Source organism: Paralichthys olivaceus, chromosome 22 (genome assembly GCF_024713975.1).
Source record: "Paralichthys olivaceus isolate ysfri-2021 chromosome 22, ASM2471397v2, whole genome shotgun sequence".
In the NCBI taxonomy this organism is placed as follows: Eukaryota; Metazoa; Chordata; class Actinopteri; order Pleuronectiformes; family Paralichthyidae; genus Paralichthys; species Paralichthys olivaceus.
In genome coordinates this window covers 13,393,874-13,412,361 of record NC_091114.1, presented here as the reverse complement: position 1 = coordinate 13,412,361, position 18,488 = coordinate 13,393,874, and the positions used below count along the sequence as shown (strand labels likewise).

At 41.4% G+C, this 18,488-nt stretch overlaps 1 protein-coding gene across 3 annotated transcripts in view; it reads right to left on the bottom strand.

Annotated features, from left to right (window-relative positions):
- Window positions 1-18,488, bottom strand: part of LOC109644133 (DNA polymerase nu-like) — a 45,739-nt gene that overhangs the window by 15,615 nt on the left and 11,636 nt on the right. For 2 of the 3 annotated variants that reach the window (XM_069519137.1, XM_069519139.1), the window contains 13 exons: window positions 18,198-18,373; window positions 17,983-18,095; window positions 17,474-17,610; window positions 17,066-17,134; window positions 16,934-16,994; window positions 16,736-16,800; window positions 13,348-13,431; window positions 13,020-13,115; window positions 12,506-12,562; window positions 12,271-12,327; window positions 11,124-11,189; window positions 2,780-2,837; window positions 1,190-1,267 (listed from right to left, as the gene is read on the bottom strand). In XM_069519137.1, the coding sequence (XP_069375238.1) occupies window positions 1,190-1,267; window positions 2,780-2,837; window positions 11,124-11,189; window positions 12,271-12,327; window positions 12,506-12,562; window positions 13,020-13,115; window positions 13,348-13,431; window positions 16,736-16,800; window positions 16,934-16,994; window positions 17,066-17,134; window positions 17,474-17,610; window positions 17,983-18,095; window positions 18,198-18,373 (1,117 nt within the window). Of the gene's footprint in view, window positions 1-1,189; window positions 1,268-2,779; window positions 2,838-11,123; window positions 11,190-12,270; window positions 12,328-12,505; window positions 12,563-13,019; window positions 13,116-13,347; window positions 13,432-14,849; window positions 15,144-16,735; window positions 16,801-16,933; window positions 16,995-17,065; window positions 17,135-17,473; window positions 17,611-17,982; window positions 18,096-18,197; window positions 18,374-18,488 lie in introns of those variants that run through there. The other variant, XM_069519138.1, reaches the window with a different exon arrangement.

The window sequence follows — 18,488 nt, the reverse complement described above, 5'->3', positions numbered from 1 at the left end:
TTAAATAATGTGGAATCGTCAGAGCAAGGACTAAAAAATGACTTCGTGATAATCATAATAATAAATCTACAACTGCTGTTAACATTTTAATCTACCTTTAACTTCAGACTTTATCGTCCTGCATTGAAGGTCAAAACATCTGCATCACTGAAAAGTGGAATTATGATTTTCAAATAGATTCTATTACAATTTAATCATTAAAACTAATGGTGATAATAACAATAATTAAAAATTCTTCAGAGGTAGCAACTTTCAAACACATTGACGTGTCTCTGAGTTAAACTTTTAGGACACTGGGAAGTGATAATAGTTTAAAGAAACACACACAAACACAGATGAGTATGAGTTGCTCCACTTTGGGAAGGACATCAGAGGACACAACTGGGTGAGGAGGGGTTGTTTCCATGACAACCTTGCCTCTAAACACATGTGTGAGTGTGTTTGTGTGGTTGTTGTGGGTATTTGTTAGCCAGATGCTGTCCGTGTGTTGCTGCCCTGTTGTGTGTACATGTGGGATCCTCTCTCTTTTTCGCTGCTGTCCTCCTGCTAACCCTGGTTTATCCGTCTGGTTATGTAAGTGCGCGACACACTGTCAGGGCCAGCAGACGCCCAGCCTTCCCCGAAGAGCCCTCCCAAGCTGACAGTGTCCTCTCTCTGCAAAGCACAGACCGGCAAAACCCCCCAAAGTGACCTCAGACCAGCTGAGGCTGTGTCAACATGAGGGTTTTTGTAAGTTACAAACTTGAAAAGACAAGTATAGCTGAGGCAAAACAGTTACGCTGATTAGATGCAACACACGAAAGTACAAAAACACAGCAAGAAGACAAATCTTAATATCTTGTGTTTGCCCCACTTATCAAATTTTCAGATGAACTGCTGTCAACAGATTCACACAAGTCTGAACCATGAATGCAGAACTAATGTGGTTTAGCTGTAAAACAGGAACTTCTCAGCTGCTTCAGGTTACGGCCTGCAGCTAATGGTAAAAATCAATTTGTGTCAAAACATGTGAGTGACTTAAGTCTAAGAGTGAGGCCTTTACTTGTTAGTTGCACTGTCAGCGAAAGTAAAATGACATAAATGAGATCCCTCTCACAAAAGTATCTTTGTATACTATGGAGAAAACTGGAAAAATGGCAGAAAGAAATGATCCCAAAATGAAATGTTTCGAGTTTATGAATTGACCTACCTGCAGCAAGGAAGGTGTAGCCCTTCTGAGGAATGAACATGGCTCGAGGGTGAACTGTCACCACCTCCTCCTCCTTTCCTGTGGGACCAAACACAGACCCCTGAGGAACACCTCACCACATCACGCCTCGATCGCTGCTGTTTAAAATGTGTGCACTAGTGTCCTCCAGTAACGTCTGTGCAGGTTTAAACTCTTTGAAACACAAAGTCTGTTTCATCAGGAACAAAAGTGTTTCCACTGTGTGTTCTATTACCTGTAGTTGAATGAGGTCTGTTTGCTTTGATAGATGAAGACATTTTAAAAAAATGTAAAAGGCCTCACATTTCAAATGGTGAAACTTTTTTTTCAGTTCGTCTGCATCAAAACCATGAAATTATCAGGTATAATATTTATTGTATTTTCTGTTGTTATTCAAGTTTTAGGTAAATACAATATACTCAGTACTTATCACACTCAAAAAATTAGCACATTAACTTTAGCAAATAATAGTTGTGTAACCCCACACACACAAACCTAGTTTATCACAAAGCACTTTTAATTGCTGGTTATGAGTCGTGCTAGAAAGAACTCAAACTACATCGACCTGCCATGTAAAGAGCAGCATCTACTGTGTGTCACAGCCGATCACAACACATAAATTGTAATAATAAATACATTCTGTGTGTGTTTGTGTGGTTGACAGACACTGACAGAGACAGACTCAGAGAAACACTGACAGTGAGAAGACGGGGACTTAGTGAAGCAATAAAGAAAGTCAATACATCTAACTTAGTTAAGTTGTGAAGCCAAAACGCCCCATTTAGACACAAATCAGAATCCAATCAGGATCACTCTATCACTGCACTCCACACTGATGAGGTCCAGTACAATCACATCCTCTGTCAGCATGGTGAGACCACCTCTTCAGCAGCTGCAGTACACACACATACAAATACTGCACTGTAATCAGTTGTGATTAAGGCTGCAAACTCCCCTCCCCTGAAGGCACGAGAACATAACTGATGTGGGGATGACAGGCGGCAGAGGAGAAGTAGAGATGATGTGCAGGATGGACTGAAGAAGATTTGATGACAGGGAGTTTTGGGAATCTGAGTGAGGAGCAGGAGTGCTGATGTTAGCACCTACGAATCACTCAAACAGAGCGAGAAAGAGAAAGAAAGAAAGAGGCAGAGAGAGAGAGAGCAGGGGACAGAAACAGAGGTGTAAAGTTGAGAGTGAGATCACCACAGTTACGAATGGAAGCAGAGTCGATGTGGCCTGACAACGCCAACAAATGGCTGGACTTATATCGATGTTTTATTCATTAACAAATGGAAAAATACGTTTTTTTGTCCTGTGCTTGGGGAAAAGTGTCAGGCGGCTAATCCTGCGCCTCAGGAAAGTAGAAACTGGAGCGCTGCAGATAAGAGATGACTTCACAACACTGCAAGACGCCATCTTTAATTAGGAGCTGATCGTTTATCTAATGACATAAACCCATGACATCATTCTTGGATGGACCAGGAGTTTGCACAAGGGGCACGTCCACTTAGGCTGACATTAAAGTGCAGTCACGGACGATGTGATACATCCCTGACAGCCATGCCTTACCGTGGATGTACTGCTTCTTGGTGATTTGAAGAGGCTGTCTGGGCAGCGCCTGGAAATTCTAGTTAGGAGAGAAAACACATTTTGTGAGCCAGCTCAAGTTGACAATACAGTCCCATTTAGTGTGTAGACACTGTTATAGTCTCTCATTACTTGATGGAAATGAGTCGTCCCTTTTTCAACAGTATTTTGTTCAGATAATTTATTCCCCACTGAAGAAACCTGAATGAACTAATATAGCTTTGCACACGAGAGAGGTCATATACTCTATACACTGTGTCTACTGAAATATCCTGAATTTTGTCCCAAGTACAGACCAAGCTGTTAAAAAAAAAACTGATCCTACTTTTAGGCAAAAGCACATTTTGCTGCTTTTCTTCTGAAGCAAAAAACAAAATAATAACCGTATGACAGAGATGTGTGAGTTTAATATTCCAGTCTCCTGTCGTAGTCAACACTTTTTACAATTCCCAAGTATCCAAATGTCCCATGACAAGGAGAAACCCTTTATAGCATTTAAATGGCGCTGGCTGCTTTGCTCGGAGAAGATCAAGAAAAACAGAAAGCCACCCTGAGACTCCAGCCAGCACCACACATCTTTGAAGTTTTCAAACCCACGTCTTAAAATAGGAATAGTCTGATGCTCACTGGGCGGTCGACCCACCCTGGAATCGACTCACCGAGTAATCTAACACGCTGCTGATAAAGACATACACACACTAACACATACAGAATTACATGTATGCAGCTTTATTCTGCCTGAAGGAGGAAAATGGGAAAGCTCACAAGCTTTCCCACACCGTTTGAAGGTTCATACTCAGCACTTTTAAATTCCTGTTAATCGCACTGTAACCACCCTTTAAACACACACACACAGAATGACGCATGGAAAGTTGCTCTCTGAGACACACACACGCACACACACACACACATGCAGACAATAACTAAAGTGTCTTCCATCGTGTTCAGAATACAACTGTGCATGTAGTTGGAGCCCACAGTGAGTGTGCATGGTTGTGTGAGATCCAGAGAGAAACAGAAACAGCTCTCTGTTTCCACTACTCATCCATTATTCAAGAAGGAGTGAGGGGGGAGAGAGAGAGAATATGAAAAGACAGGACTGCAGTGACAGGGTGTGGACAGTGGAAACGATACATGAGGGACCAGGCACCAGCCCCCTTTGCACATACACACACACACAAACTTTGTGTGAGATAAATAACCTGCAGTGTGTATTTGGGGCAGAGTGAATGGCAGAAGGTGCAGGTAATTACTAATATGTGTGTGTGTGTGTGTGTGTGTGTGTGTGTGTCTGCTCTGTGGGTGTGTTGCCCTGTGATGTGACAGGTTACTCACTATGTCAGTTGTGAATGCTCAGCTTTCCCATCATGCACAGTGACGGAAGCATAAATCAGGACTCGGGACACACACGCACACAAACACACAGACGACATATAGCGTACAGAGCACAGTGAAGGACCCGAAACACTGTGCAGCACACTAATTTTCCCAGGGTACACTCTGACCCTTTTCCTTCAGCTTATTCACACGCTTCTCTGCTACTGCAACACATCACAGATACAACAATACACACAGTGTGCTGCACAGGAAATACACGCAACAGAAGACAACCTATGGAAATGTTATTTTGATATGCAATCAAAACCCTCAGATATTGTGAGGGTGAAAGGAGGGATGAGAAGGAAAAAGAGGATACAAAGACAATCAAAGAGACGGAAGGGTGGGACACAAAGATCGACAGAGATGAAGAGATAAAAGAGAGAAACAAGTATCAACAAAATGAGAATTGAATGATTAAACGGCAGAGATGCAGAGGGACTATACCGAGCATGCATCACTGCAGTTTGAGAGAGGGGGGGTGAATGAGGAATTGTAAAATATATAATAGCCCAGGTCAGCGTGCTCACTGCTGACAGTACAGTTTAACACACACACACACACACACACACACACACACACACACACACACACACACACACACACACACACACACACGAGCCTAAAGACAATAAACATCCATAATCAATACGTGCTGTCACACACACACACACACATTGTCACAAATCGTCGACATTTGTGACAAGGCAAGGAGCCGCACTTTAGGTTTACATGCCAAATAAGTGTTAGTAAGTAAGCTATTTGAAACTATGAAGGTTAGTTACGTCAGTGGTGTATGGAGTATATGTGCGAGTGAAAGCTTCTGTATGCGTTGGCGTTGCATCAGGAAAACATTGATATGAACTGAAACTTGCAGAGTGCACCTGAGGACAGAGAGAGAGAGAGAGAGAGAGAGAGAGAGAGAGAGAGAGAGAGAGAGAGAGAGAGAGAGAGAGAGAGAGAATAGGACAGAGTTGGTGTGTGAAGCCGTGGTGGAGGTTTAACCAGGTTTCATTACATTACACTAACAATCACTTCCTGCCCCCGGGCACCTGCTAAAGATGACAGGTTAAACAGAGCGAGCAGGAAGGCAGGGGTCCTAACAACAGGAACATGACTGATAATCAATAATGAACATGTTAAATGCAGACATGCATGTATGCTGTGATAACATGAGCACTTACAGCTTTGGTGTACTCCAAACAAATGGACCAGTGACCAGAAATCTAACTACTACCAGTGAAATGTTGCTACCAGTGATGGTGCCACCCACTGGGAAAATGTATTCACTGCATCCCCTCTTAAAAATCCAACCTAAGAGAGAAAAGAGACTTCCAGGTCCCACCCTCCCTTTCCACTGAGCTCCAAAACTGTCTCCAGAGCTACTTCCCACACAGGATAGTAACCAAAGCAACCAGAAAAACAACAACACGGAGACTGACTGCTTATTTCAAAACATTTTGAGCACACCAACCACCAGTAAGAGTTATATATTCAGCACACATGTATTTGTAAACTGACCGTCTTACACTAAAATCTAAGTAAAAAAAGAGTACTCTCAGTACAAACACACACACACACACACAGACGCCTGCTCTGTGTGTCAGCTAGGTCATTATCGCTCTAACTGTGCATGGAGAACAGAGGACCAGTTCATTAGTGGACACTGTGGGAGTCAGACTGAGAGAGACTGGCAAGGGTCCAAACAAGTGCACAAACAAACGCACACAAGAATACATCCTTGGATTTATTCTGTTTGCCAAATGTCTGAAACTCAGGCAGCTCTTATGACAATTTGAGTACTTTAGCAGAAAGAGCCGTGATATCAACCGCGGAGAGCGAGACAGCAGTCGTACAGTGTGTGCGGCACATTAAAATACACAGAAACCGATTCACATGAGCACCTCCACAGGACGGGCTCCATTAAATGTTGGCTGATGTTGTTGTTCCTCCCCTAATTACATCAACGTGCATGAATTATAGCGAGCTGACACAAATACTTGTGTACTGCACACATAAAAAAAAAACACACAACATAAATATTCCTGCACTGTCAGACACAAGACAAACACACACTGACACACAGCTTGAAAATGTGCCTGAGCCATTGTGTGCCGGACACCCCGACACACTTGTGTTTCCCTCTCCCAGGCTCATTGACTCTGAATGGGCCACTGAATCATGCAGATGAGCTTGTTTTCTCTGTTGTTTTTTCTCCATGACTCAGACCGCGGACAGCAGCATCATTTCTTATTCTCCATAACAACCCGCTGTTCGTATTCTTTAATGTCCTCCTCATGTGCAAATATGGGAATAAAATAGCCTGGTAATTTTCCCAACAAGAGCCTGACAATGACAAAGCACCTGTTAGTGCTGTTGACTCAGGAATTCATGTTTCTGGGTTAGCATTGGATGAAATATTCACAGTGGTTAAAGTTACAGATTTTTAGGGGCTGATACGCTGAAAGATTTCTGATACGGATGTGTCGGCTGTGTGTGATATTGTGTATGAGGGATTGAGTACAAGTGGATTTGGGGACATCTTTAGTTTGATATATTGGTTTCAAAGATGCACCAACACTCAATTTGTTGATTTTAAAACCTGCAGAAGTATTTTCTCAAAGTTGCTCTGTGGTTTATGTAAATGATTTGAAATCTCTAAGTTATTTCCACCAGTGAACTGCAGCTGGGAGTCCCAGCAGGTGCTGATTTTTTAATGAGCTACTGTTTTACCCTGGCAGGTCTTCCCCAGGAGCCACATCCATGAGTGAATAAAGGGTCTGAGCTGCTTCCTACAACATGGGTGTGCCTTATCGTTCTCCTGACTCAGGATTATACTGTGCATGCATCATAAGTGATGGACTGATCAGTGATTCACACTAATATATTAGTGCATCTGCCAATAATTACACACCGAGTGTTAGCACAAGTTGAATAAAATCCACACTGCAAATTTACCCTGTGCTTACATGAGTGTAAATCTGTCCCACAGAGATACAGAGCGAGTCTCAGAGGAGTAATGCCTTGTTAAACAGATGGGGACGACTGAATCTCCGAACTGGTGTGGGGTAATTTAATCACGCTGCACCAATTTAATGACAGAACACATGCACACGTACTACAAATACACATGGATGTCTTTATGCACACTCCCTGTTTGTGTCCACATACAAACAGACACACAAACTATAACGTTATATCCATTTACGCTGCAACCACAAAACGCATCTGGGCAGAGTGTAGAGAGATCTGCACGCAGCCACAAAGTCCACAACCAGCATTTCCATTAGTTGTTGAGGTGACCGACTGGAAGGCACTGAGACCCAGAGGGGAAAGGGTTTCCTGCTCACACAGTGATAAATTAAATGATGAATATATGCATATATATTGTAAATGCATAAATGTATAAAAGAATGTGTCCCTTTCTGTGTTTTCAGTTGTGTGTATGCACTACAGTGTGTTCAACACTGCCAGTGAGTCAGCAGAGAACATGACACACTCTTCAGTGAAGTGCTTAGATCAGCCTGGGAGGGCTTTGTGTGAGTGAAAAACATTTAATGACTAAATGCAAAGTAATCCTAAACCAGCATAAAAGTGCTTGAGAAGCCGTAAAGGAAGCTCAGCTCGCAGTTTGGGAAGAGGCACAAAAAGCTCTTTGCCATATCAAATATTTTTGGACACGATATGAGAGAAATTCAATCAGTGGAGAGTTGTTGTAACTCTAGACAGCGGTTAAATGATGGAGAGAGGTAAATGTGCTCTGAATCTAGAGGCAGAATTCCCTAAGTTGAATTATGAGATTTTAATGAGTCGAACTGTGAAAACATGTGGACACAAGAAAAATGTGTTAAGGAAAGAAATAATGACCAGAAAAAAATAGTTTGTCATAAATCTGAAACTGACAGCCCCATCACATGTTTCCATCTGTTCTCTGTGTATTTGCATGAGGGAGTGATTGAGTTTGGTGCATTTGTGGATGGCATGAGTGTATAAATCTTCGAGCGCCATAAAGGACTCAGGCACAAGCTAAGCGGAGAGAGCGAGACGACACAGAGCAGATGATACATAGTGGTGTACTGCATGAAGGACCCAGAAATCTGAGTGAACCAACATGGAGGTATAGAGGGAGGAAGTTCACTCTTATTTGAATCACTTGGATTAACTATTACACTGTTAACAGTGTTAATTAGAGATGTTCCGACACTGATATCAGCGCTGGAAATGCCTCCGATACTGCTGGGTCCAGCATCTGTGTGTGCATAAATCTCTGTATTGATCCGATACCACATCTTTAAAGTATATTAGGTTCAACCAGATAAAAAGGCAATTTTCTTTCCTCACAGAATATCTTCTGCATCGCTGCTTCAAAACAGCCTTTGTGATTTCCAGTCGTAAACTAGCTCAAACGGCAACAATTTGGTAATGTTTCATGCTGGAAGGTTGCACAAGTAAAACTGCACACTATTTATTTGTATTTTCAAAGATTTGACCTTGAACCAGGTCATATAACAATGATAGCAATCATCACTGTCATACATGTCAAGTAGCATGTTGAAATACTTTATATAAGTAATATATATCAGTTCTCTTTTTAAAGGCACTGGTATCGGCCGCTACGCAAAGTCCAGGTAGCGTATCAGTATTGAGAAGGGACAAACAGTATCGGAACATTTCAACTGTTAATTTGTGAGAATGTGCATATGAGGGAAAGAGCGGAAAGAAATAAAGCGCACTGAAAATGAGAGAACAAGAAAGACATGGGTATGTACATAGAGAAGTAAAAATTGAGAAAGAAAAATAGAGAATTTAATAGTGAGGGAGGATAGAGAAAAAACAAACAGAATATGACAATAAAAAGGGAGAAGCAAAGAACAGACAGAGATGGAAACACTGGAGATGGAGAAAAGGAAGCTGAGGCTTGCAGGCTGCTCAGATTTTTGCTTTTAGAAGATAAAAACAGATGAGGCAGAGGAGAGAACCCCCCCACATCCCTCTGCAGTGAGACTCACTGCATGCAGTGCTTTAAACTCAGCACCAGTTCTATGGCTGTCCTGTTTTAATTCAGGCTCCCCTTTGTTGCTGCAGTCTGGCTTCACCTTGACTGAACCCACAGATGAAAGCTAAACCACATCCACGGCTCATTATAATATGTACGTGCATGCGAACTGTACAAGTGGCAGAGCAGCTCCCTTTTCTCCCTGAACGAAAAACTATTGAATAATCTGCAGCTTTTTCCAACAAAGCAACAGAATGTGACATGAGGGTGATCACTGAGGGAAAATGAACTATGAGCACATTCCACGACTCCACATTACGATGAGAATAATTATGAGTGAACTTCATTTATATGCTGGAATAATTATTTTATTTGAGGAAAGGGAAAAGGGCTGGAGGGAGCTCCTCTCTCTTCTGGATCACTAATGCTGAAATTATCTTTTCATGTCAATCAAGCAATAAATCAGTCAGGCAAGTTATTTTGTCCCATGATGTTAATCATATATAAAGGTTTATAAAGTCTAACCCTCTACAGATGATTTCTCTAAATTGTGGTTAGTAATCTGACTTTGGAGGTGAATCTTATTCTGTCTTTGCTTAAGCTTTACAACAAGAATAACAAGATTCTAAATAAAAAACAGAACTATCATATCCATATGGAGCTGACTCTCTTTAATTGTTTTATGTATCACTTCCATTGTGAACAAATTAAAACTATGGCACATTACCCAACTGCCATCCACACTAACACATAAACACTAAACGGGATGAAGCTCAGCCAAATCCCAGACCTGTATTAAAGCAGAGGGGACAGAGCTGAGTTAAATTACAGCTGCCCAACAGTCATATATCATTTAGCAGCAGCATGATCAATTTACTGTGTAGCTCACACCGGCCCCCAATCTATGTGAGATTAGAAAAGTTGTCTCCACAGCTGTGTGTGTGTGTGTGTGTGTGTGAGCAGTATTTAGAGACAGAACCTCTGGACCCTGACAACAAGGCAACGTTGAAATGAGCTATCGACCGCCCCACACCGAGGGGACAGGGAGCGGGAGAGGTAGTAAGGAAGAAGGTGAAATCCAAGTTGACAAGTACAAAAGAGACAAAGCATTTGTTTGTCTGTTCTTGATCTATGTATTCTGTAGCACATTGTGTCTGGAAGTGTAATAAACTGGGAATGTGGTAGTTGCTCCATAATGTGCCCTGTATACCATCCTAAAACTTTTAATGATTCTAAAGCACACAGACTCTCTCACACACACAAACAAGTTTCCTCCCTCTAAAAACATCTGTTTTCATGCCAATCTCAAGTCAATAATTTAGGAATATGTGTGTTCATGTGTTTCTAATGACTATAAAGCGAGTTCCTTTCAGGGTGTCCTTCATATGCACAAAGCCAGGAAAAACAGAAAAAAAAAAAAAAAAAGCTGGCAAAGAATGTGGAGAAAGAAAGAACACAATGAAATGTTTCATACAAACCCAGACAGCCTCCTTCTGTTTTGTTGGAATCCAACTCAAGCAGATGTTATGCGTGGATGAAACACAACACACCTCAAAACTCAGTACACTTAGTGCAAGCCAAAGGTTTTTTTGTCCCTGAATACGTAAAATCGCAAGTGATTAAAGTCCAGTTTTCACGGAACTGATTCTCGGTTCCTGTCATGAGCTGTTGTTACCTGATTTTAAATTGGAGAGTAGATTTATATTTAGTGTTAAGACATTTTCCATTTGCAAAAGTGTGTAGTTAACAGTGTTTTGAGTTTTGAACTTGGTTTGCAAGATGCCAAACAGCACCCACTTCCCATTCAGGTTCAGCACCATGGATAGTTCCATAGCTCCAGCACATGCAGGGTTGGAGCCCGAAGGAGCGAGGGAACAATTTCTACGATGTGCTAAAGACTCCGAAATGAGGACAGAGGGTAATGTGAAAGAACGGAAGACAGGCTATACTTACTGGGTGTTTTGCCGAGATTCTCCCAGTCACAACGCTCGTCTGGTACCATGCTGAGGAAATGTAGTTCTGATGGGTTGTTGAGAGAGACAGAGTCAGATACAAATAAATCAGATAGAGACTTACACTGCATTTTGAGGCCAAAAAAATAAAAATGTTTGCAATTTCGCCTACCACAAGTATAATTTTCTCTCAGAATATATTTCAGAGAGTCAGCTGTGTGATCAGTTTGTTTTCATACAGCTGAGTCTCGTCCACTTCAGCCTGGAAACAGCTCCTCGGACCGGCAGGCATCAGCAGTGCCATGCGACAGCCTGAGGCCCAGTTTGATCAGGCTGTTTACAGACCGTGGAGCCAGTTACATTGGTGCAATTGGCAGGTCCTGAGACAACACTACTGTGCTCCGGGCTGCTGATGTGATGTAATAGAGACATCTGGTTGCAGACAAACGTATGAACCTGACAACTGGGAAACTATGTTATGAAACTGTGCTGTAGAAAATAAATTGACCCTCGGAGGAAGATTGCAGTGTAAACAGAGTTAGAGGCAGAGTCACTTTATCACTTTTTAATACAAAAATGAAACAACATATGTTTAATATCTAGGTTATGAGTAATTGTTGTATGTGTTTTTTTCATCTGCACCCTAAAAACACTCCGGCACCAAATGAATCACCACCATCAGAAGCCAAACAGGTCTCAGGATCACCAGACAGGCTCATTTACAGAGTTGAGTAAGCACAGATTGACAAACACAAGCTGCTGCACCCTTTCGAAACAACCAGACATTGTGCGAAAATCTTCTCTGCCAATTCGATACAGCAAGATGGGTTTATCTGGGAACACACTAGCACCGTTCTTGTGTAGTAATGCAGAACCAAACTGTAAGCAAAGAAAACCAAAAGCTGTGGGATGCCTGCAGCGAACACTCAAGTTTTGATCTGATCGTCTTGTTTTTCGCTGTTTCAGCCACAAGACGGAAAGATGAAAGAAATACAAATCTCCCAGCGAACAGTAGAGGGATACAAAATTGTGAAATATCCTGTTTGGTAGACTTTTTGAGAGAGAGTGCCTTATTAATATTTTTGATATTTTAGATATTCAATTCACAGCTTTGCTGTAAAACTGTCTGATACTAGCTGCAGACTTACCTTACTCATCATGCATGAGAGAATCCCATCAACAAAAGTGGACTTGATCTTGTGAATCTAGGGGTAAAAATAGAGACATTTTAGTAGTAACAGCAAGGGTAGGTGTTAGAATCAATTGTTACACCCACTAGCTATCTCACAAGTGATCTGGATAAGACTGTGGGATGAATGAGCAAAGAAACCCCTTTTTAAACAATCTGACACGTGAATTAAAAGCAGGTAAAACATGACTCACCTGTCTGTACTCAAGAATGATCTTTGGAAGAGGATGCAGGTCCTGAAGCTGCAACAACTACAACAAAATGAGTCAGAGTCATGAATATGAAAAGATTGTTAATTTAAGAGCTCAGTAGGAAATTCAAACGAAGGTCTAACACAATCCTGTCCCTGGATATTATTTTGTGGCAAATCTGCTGTATTTTGTCCTTTTCACTCTATATGAAATTCTTCTGTCCTTCTGTAATGTTCAATTGAAACTGCAAATATATAATGGATTGGCAAGATGCTGGTGTATCTCCGGATTTACGGGTTCTTAATGTACTGTTTAGCAAATGCTAAGAAATAATGGTGTGCCAAGATATGAAGTGAGAGTGTTTATGTGCTTGTTTCCCTTTGGGTTAATCTTTGTGAATGTGTCTGTGCACATACTGAAACTTCTAATTAGATTGAGCTGGTCTTAGATGAAACATCTGAGATTTGAGGATCAAACTGACGTGTGTTGTGTGTGTGTGTGTGTGTGTCTGTCATACTGCGGCTTCTGATGTCGACTGCTGCTGTTTGTTGATGGTCTTGGGAAGTTTCTTGTTCTCGCAGCGCTCATGGAGCCGCAGCTTCTCAAACAAAACCTTCAAACAATGTGAAGCCACAATATCCACAAATCCATAACAGTGAAACAAACACTGAAAAAAACAAAGTGAGAAACATACACAGGCACAGAGTACAAATACAAACACAACACAGAGGAAGAGGTAAACAGTTCATACACTTTCTCTGCACTAGAAACTGGTTCGGTATCAAGAGAATGGATATACACAGGATACACGTGATCCAAATATGTGCACGTGAAAGTATACACACTGTTCGAAGCTGAGTGTTGCTGGTGACCAGGAATATTTGTCCTGCTGCTCTGTGGGCCTCCTGCTCCAACTGCTTCATCTTAGTCTGGCAGAGGCGAGACAGAGACAGAACACTCAAGGTTTAAGGGTCAAAGTCAAACATGAGCTTGGATTAAGAGTAAAATATATAAACATCTTGGGGGCTCACACCAAGTATGAGGTATGAACCCTGCAGTAAAGCTGTGGAGTCAATTTGAGAAGAGAACTAAAACAGAACTTTCTCATTTCTCTGTTGTTGCAGTGGCCAAAGGCAAAACTTAAATTTTAAGCTTAAAATCCCATTAGCAAAAATTGTCAGACACTCATACACACTTTATGAAAAACATACGTATACATACATATAAATATACAACAGCATAGAAATACAGACTTCACATTATCACAGAAGCACAGAGAAAGGCAGAGAAAAAATGGAAAAGATAGGGTTGTAAGACAGAGAAGGGAAGAGGAAGTATGAAAAGATATAAACTTTTCATATGAAAAAAGAAGCAAGGAAAGGAACTGATAGGAGAGAGAGTGAAGGACAGAGGCACCTGATAAAATGCTGAAAGCTAAATAAGTCCCAGAGATAATGATGAAAAGCAAATAAAGAAGATGAAAAAAATAACAATTGGAAAAGAGAATAAGTGACAATTAAATGGATTCCTGCTCAAATGATTTTCATCCCAACAGTTTCTCTAATTGCTTTTATGAGTTGGTTAACACCCAGACAACCAGCAGCTCATTACAAGTCTGGCTGAAGTAAAAACAAACTTTTTTAATAAGTTGACAAGCAACCAAGAGAACAAGAGAGGAGAGAAACGGGGACAAGAACAGACAAACAAAAAGGAGAAGAGAAGTTTAGGTGATGAAATAAGAGACAACAGAAAGAAAGAGGAACAGAGTGACTGAGTGGGGGAAACGTAAGAGGGACAGAGACATTTCTTTTAAAGGAAATGTTGTTAGTTGTAATATGATACAAATAGTGCTGTGAGAAGAGGGGAAAAAGGAGGAGAGAGGAAAAACCAGGGACCGAGAGAAATCGAGGAGAGGAGCGAGCAGCAGAAGAGAGGGGTTGGACCAAGAGAGAAAAATGTCCTTTGCAACAAACAGACACAAGTCAGATCTAGAGAGACAATTCGAGTGACAGAACTTGACAACTTGACAGGCAGAGATGGACAGTGGCCGACACAATGAAAGAGCAGTGAGGGAGAGGAGGGCGGAGAGAGAAAGATAACCAGTGGGACTGATAGAAAGAGACAGAGAAGGAGAGAAAGGGGAAAAAGTCAAGGAGCTGGAAGACCAATGCCAAAATATGTTCTTTCTCTGTCTCTTACTTTCTGCCCAGAGCAGGCTCCAGACTGCCTCATCTATATTGAATGCTCGCCCCTTAGAAGTGAGTGTAAGGAACAACCACACACACATATACACAGACACACACAGAGAGCAGGTAAGGCAGGAGACTAGATGGATGGATAGATGTTTTTTTTATGATTTTATTTGGTCCTTTTGAAAATTCGTACAAGAACAACCTCTGCTGTGTGACGTCACGTGTGTCATATCTGGGTCCAAACCTTCAGGTCGCACCATCATTTCTTTTTTAGTGACGCATCAATCAAGGTAAAAAAAGGTGTATCCACTAATCGATTAATAGTGAAAGCCAATATTTTGGATCATTACTTGATCAAATGCATCAAAGGTGTTGAAATTGATCGTGTTATTTTTCTTCTGACATGTTCACAGAAGGATCTGAATCTCATCTAATCTGGATAACGACGTCTGAAAAACACACAGAGAAGGTGAAAGAGTGTTTTATTAATTGACGTCTGTGCGACTGACTTTTGAAAATGGTTGTGATGAGCGTGTAAGATGCAGCGTGGCAGACAGGAGGGATCATCTGCTTTGTCTCAGACACGTGAACTTGACAGCTCAGATAAAACGAAAACCAACAAGACAGAGTGGGGACGAGCATGTCTGCGCCAATAGGCCCACATTACAAAAACACAAGCACACATGCATGCATACACACAGACACACACCGAGCTCTGCAGCAGACTGCAAAAACTTCAGTGCCTCGGTGTGTGTGTTGGCAGAGGCAGACAGCGATGCTCCTTCCTGCGGCACAGCCTCTTAAAGGAAAGAGACAGACTCTCCTTCCTATTTATAGCAACACAACAAGACACCAGCACACTCTCTCTCCACCATGACACTCTGCTGTCCTATGCAAGAGTTGTGAGTGCGTTTGTCTATAAGTATAATGTATGTATGTATAAGTATAAAGTAATATGTGTGCATAACATCTGTATGTGAATATGATCACTTGTCTCTTTTATCTGTAAGTAAACAGGACACGTCCCCGGAGGACATCCACCCACCTCATCACTAATTCTACCAACAAGAAGGAGAAAGGAAAAATTCTGTTTTCCTTTCCTTCTCCCGCCGTCTCTTCTGTTTTTCCACATCCTCCCTCTGTTTTGCTCCCATCTGCATTAACACAGCAGCTGCCTAATGCACCATGTTTCCAGCAGCCAAGATAAAATGTTTGGAAAAGATGCAGGACAAATCTGAGCTCACCCTGAACATCATAATTATGCGCAGGCCAGCAAAAAGTAAGCGTCTCAAGGAAGCTTTTCATTAAGTCTGTTTGACATAAACACAACAAAGGTTTTACTTCGCGTAGGATTTAAGATTCTGGTTAATTTGCTGTTTTTAGTAAATGACTGTCAGCTGTAGACCTGGATAGCGCTGCCTCATCCCCTGATCGCTACATAATGCACAAGATGGCAGGGTTTGTATCCTGGATATTTTGGTTTGATTTGTGGATAGAGGGAGGAGGTGGAGATTCATTGGTTCATCATATACTTTGTTTCTGACCTAAAAAGGCTTCCACTTTTAGAAAACCTCTCTGCTTTCTTAATTTAGAATATTCTGACTAAAGATCTGTTTATGCCTCCATATTTTTTATAAAAGCTTTTTCTTACATAAATAGATGATTTGCTTATGAACACTAGCAAGAGCAGTCTACTAGCTTTGTCTCAGTCCTGTGCTGGTGCAGTGTTTTACTTAAAACAAGGCAAGTGAATTAGAGGTAAATCAAATAACTTGCCTATCTGCAATCACTCTGTGCAGAATGTGTATTAGTGAACACTTCTCCTGGTTCATTGTTGTGTTCTGGTGGGAAATCAACATTAACAACAAAGCAAATGCTTATAACTCCTGGTTGCAGTAGATAAGTTTGTCCCCTCTGCCAGCAGCCATGTGGAAAAAATATCACCTTTCAAACTAAGTTTTTCTGCTCTGATTATTAATAACACTGAAAATACATGAAATTATAAATCAGGAGTGTTTCTCTGCAGTGATGATCCACTTACCCCCAACAGGTCTGACATTCTCTTGAGAGCCTCTTTGTCCACATGGATGTGATGGCTCTCCATGGCTGAAACAACACAAGCAGACATTCACTAACCCCTAATCCAATGAACTAATGAATATATATATATATATATATATATAAATGAAAAAAACCTGGTTTGGGTGTTATGATAAAAGGAGAACATAGACGTCCTCACCTGCCAGGACAGGAATCATGTTCAGCTCCACGTCGGAGTAGAGCTCCCACAGCCTCTGGTTCTGGACACACAAGTTAGTAAAGTAATCTGTGTCTTCTGGATGTAAAAGTCTGTATGTGTACATTTGCTAACCTGTAGTTTAGAGCATAGCTCCATATTAAGCCAGTAGAGTGATGAGAGGCTGGAGATGATCTGAGATACCTGAGAGAACGACGGACAGACAAAGATAGAAACAGAGAGTAAATGGAGGAAGCATACCCTATTAAGCTTTCTTAGTGTTAGACGATTTAGTGGATTTACTTCCTCTTTGTGCTCAGGGATGCATAGATGGTCCAGGTACAAGGGAGTGGGGCTTTGTGGTGTATAAGCTTTCTTTTCAATGTGAATTCCAGCCACTGTCTATTAATTAAAACAACGGGCAACAAGTATTGACTTGTTTAAGTGTCCTTCAACAAGACAGCCTGAAATAGCATATACCATGGTGACAGTGAACGGATGTGTTCTAAAGGTGACCTTACTTGGATTCTCATTTTAACTAACCCTCTTTGTACCCAGGGCAGGTGTTGTTCTGGGTCTTCTGTGGTGTTTATTGAGAAGATCCTGGAAGCAGGAGGAGGAATCAGCAGGATCCAGCAGCCAACCTGACACCTGTGGGTCTTGGATATGACAGCCTGCCACTGCACAGAGGAAAGTTCTTCATTATACTGAACAGTATTCAATCTGTACTGTATACTGACGAGAGATCATCATCAAATATTTTGAAGATTAAAACAAATGGACGAAGAAGGTGTTCAGCGAACAGAATCTGAAAATGTTTTAATGCTGATCGTCTGTGTTTTCTATATTTTATTTTCTCAACAATTGTGTGTCGTAGATTATTTAGTTTACATCACTCAACAGAATAAAGAAAGAACAGTGTCTGATATTCAAAGAGCATCACTTTATCAAAGAACGTGACTTTACTCCTTGATAAATGCTGATGGTGAACTTACAAAGAAGTGTTTGAAGTAGAACAACAGGAACTCGATGTGTGTTATTATGGGTTCTACCTTGTTTCCAGGTAAGTTCTCCTTCGTAAAACTGCAGAGCCGTACGAAGCAAATCCTTGGCTTTATAACACACCACCAGTTGACGTCTTGAAAGCACCTGTAGCAGCATATCCCTACACATACACACACACACAAGCTTTTTAAAGGATGTAAAAGCGCAAATAGATGTACACAACACACTCATAGACATTATCACATATCTCTAATACAAAGACCTAGTAAAGAGCTCCTGGCTCTGCAGTGTGTGTTGTTGGGCCCATGCAGGTGTTTGTTCAGACAGTTTTAAATAGACCAGACTGTCGTTTGGCCCCAGAGAGTCCTCCACTGTGCTGCGCTCCAGATCGTTCCAGATCATCAGCACGAGGAGACCACACACTGCTGGAGGGAGCTTCTACACCGAGGATCAGAGAAGGAAATTAAAACGAGCAAACAGTTAATGAAGCAGCAAACCAAGGGAGAAAAGGTTTATACTGATTTTACAATACACGGGACAGTTAGAAGGCAAA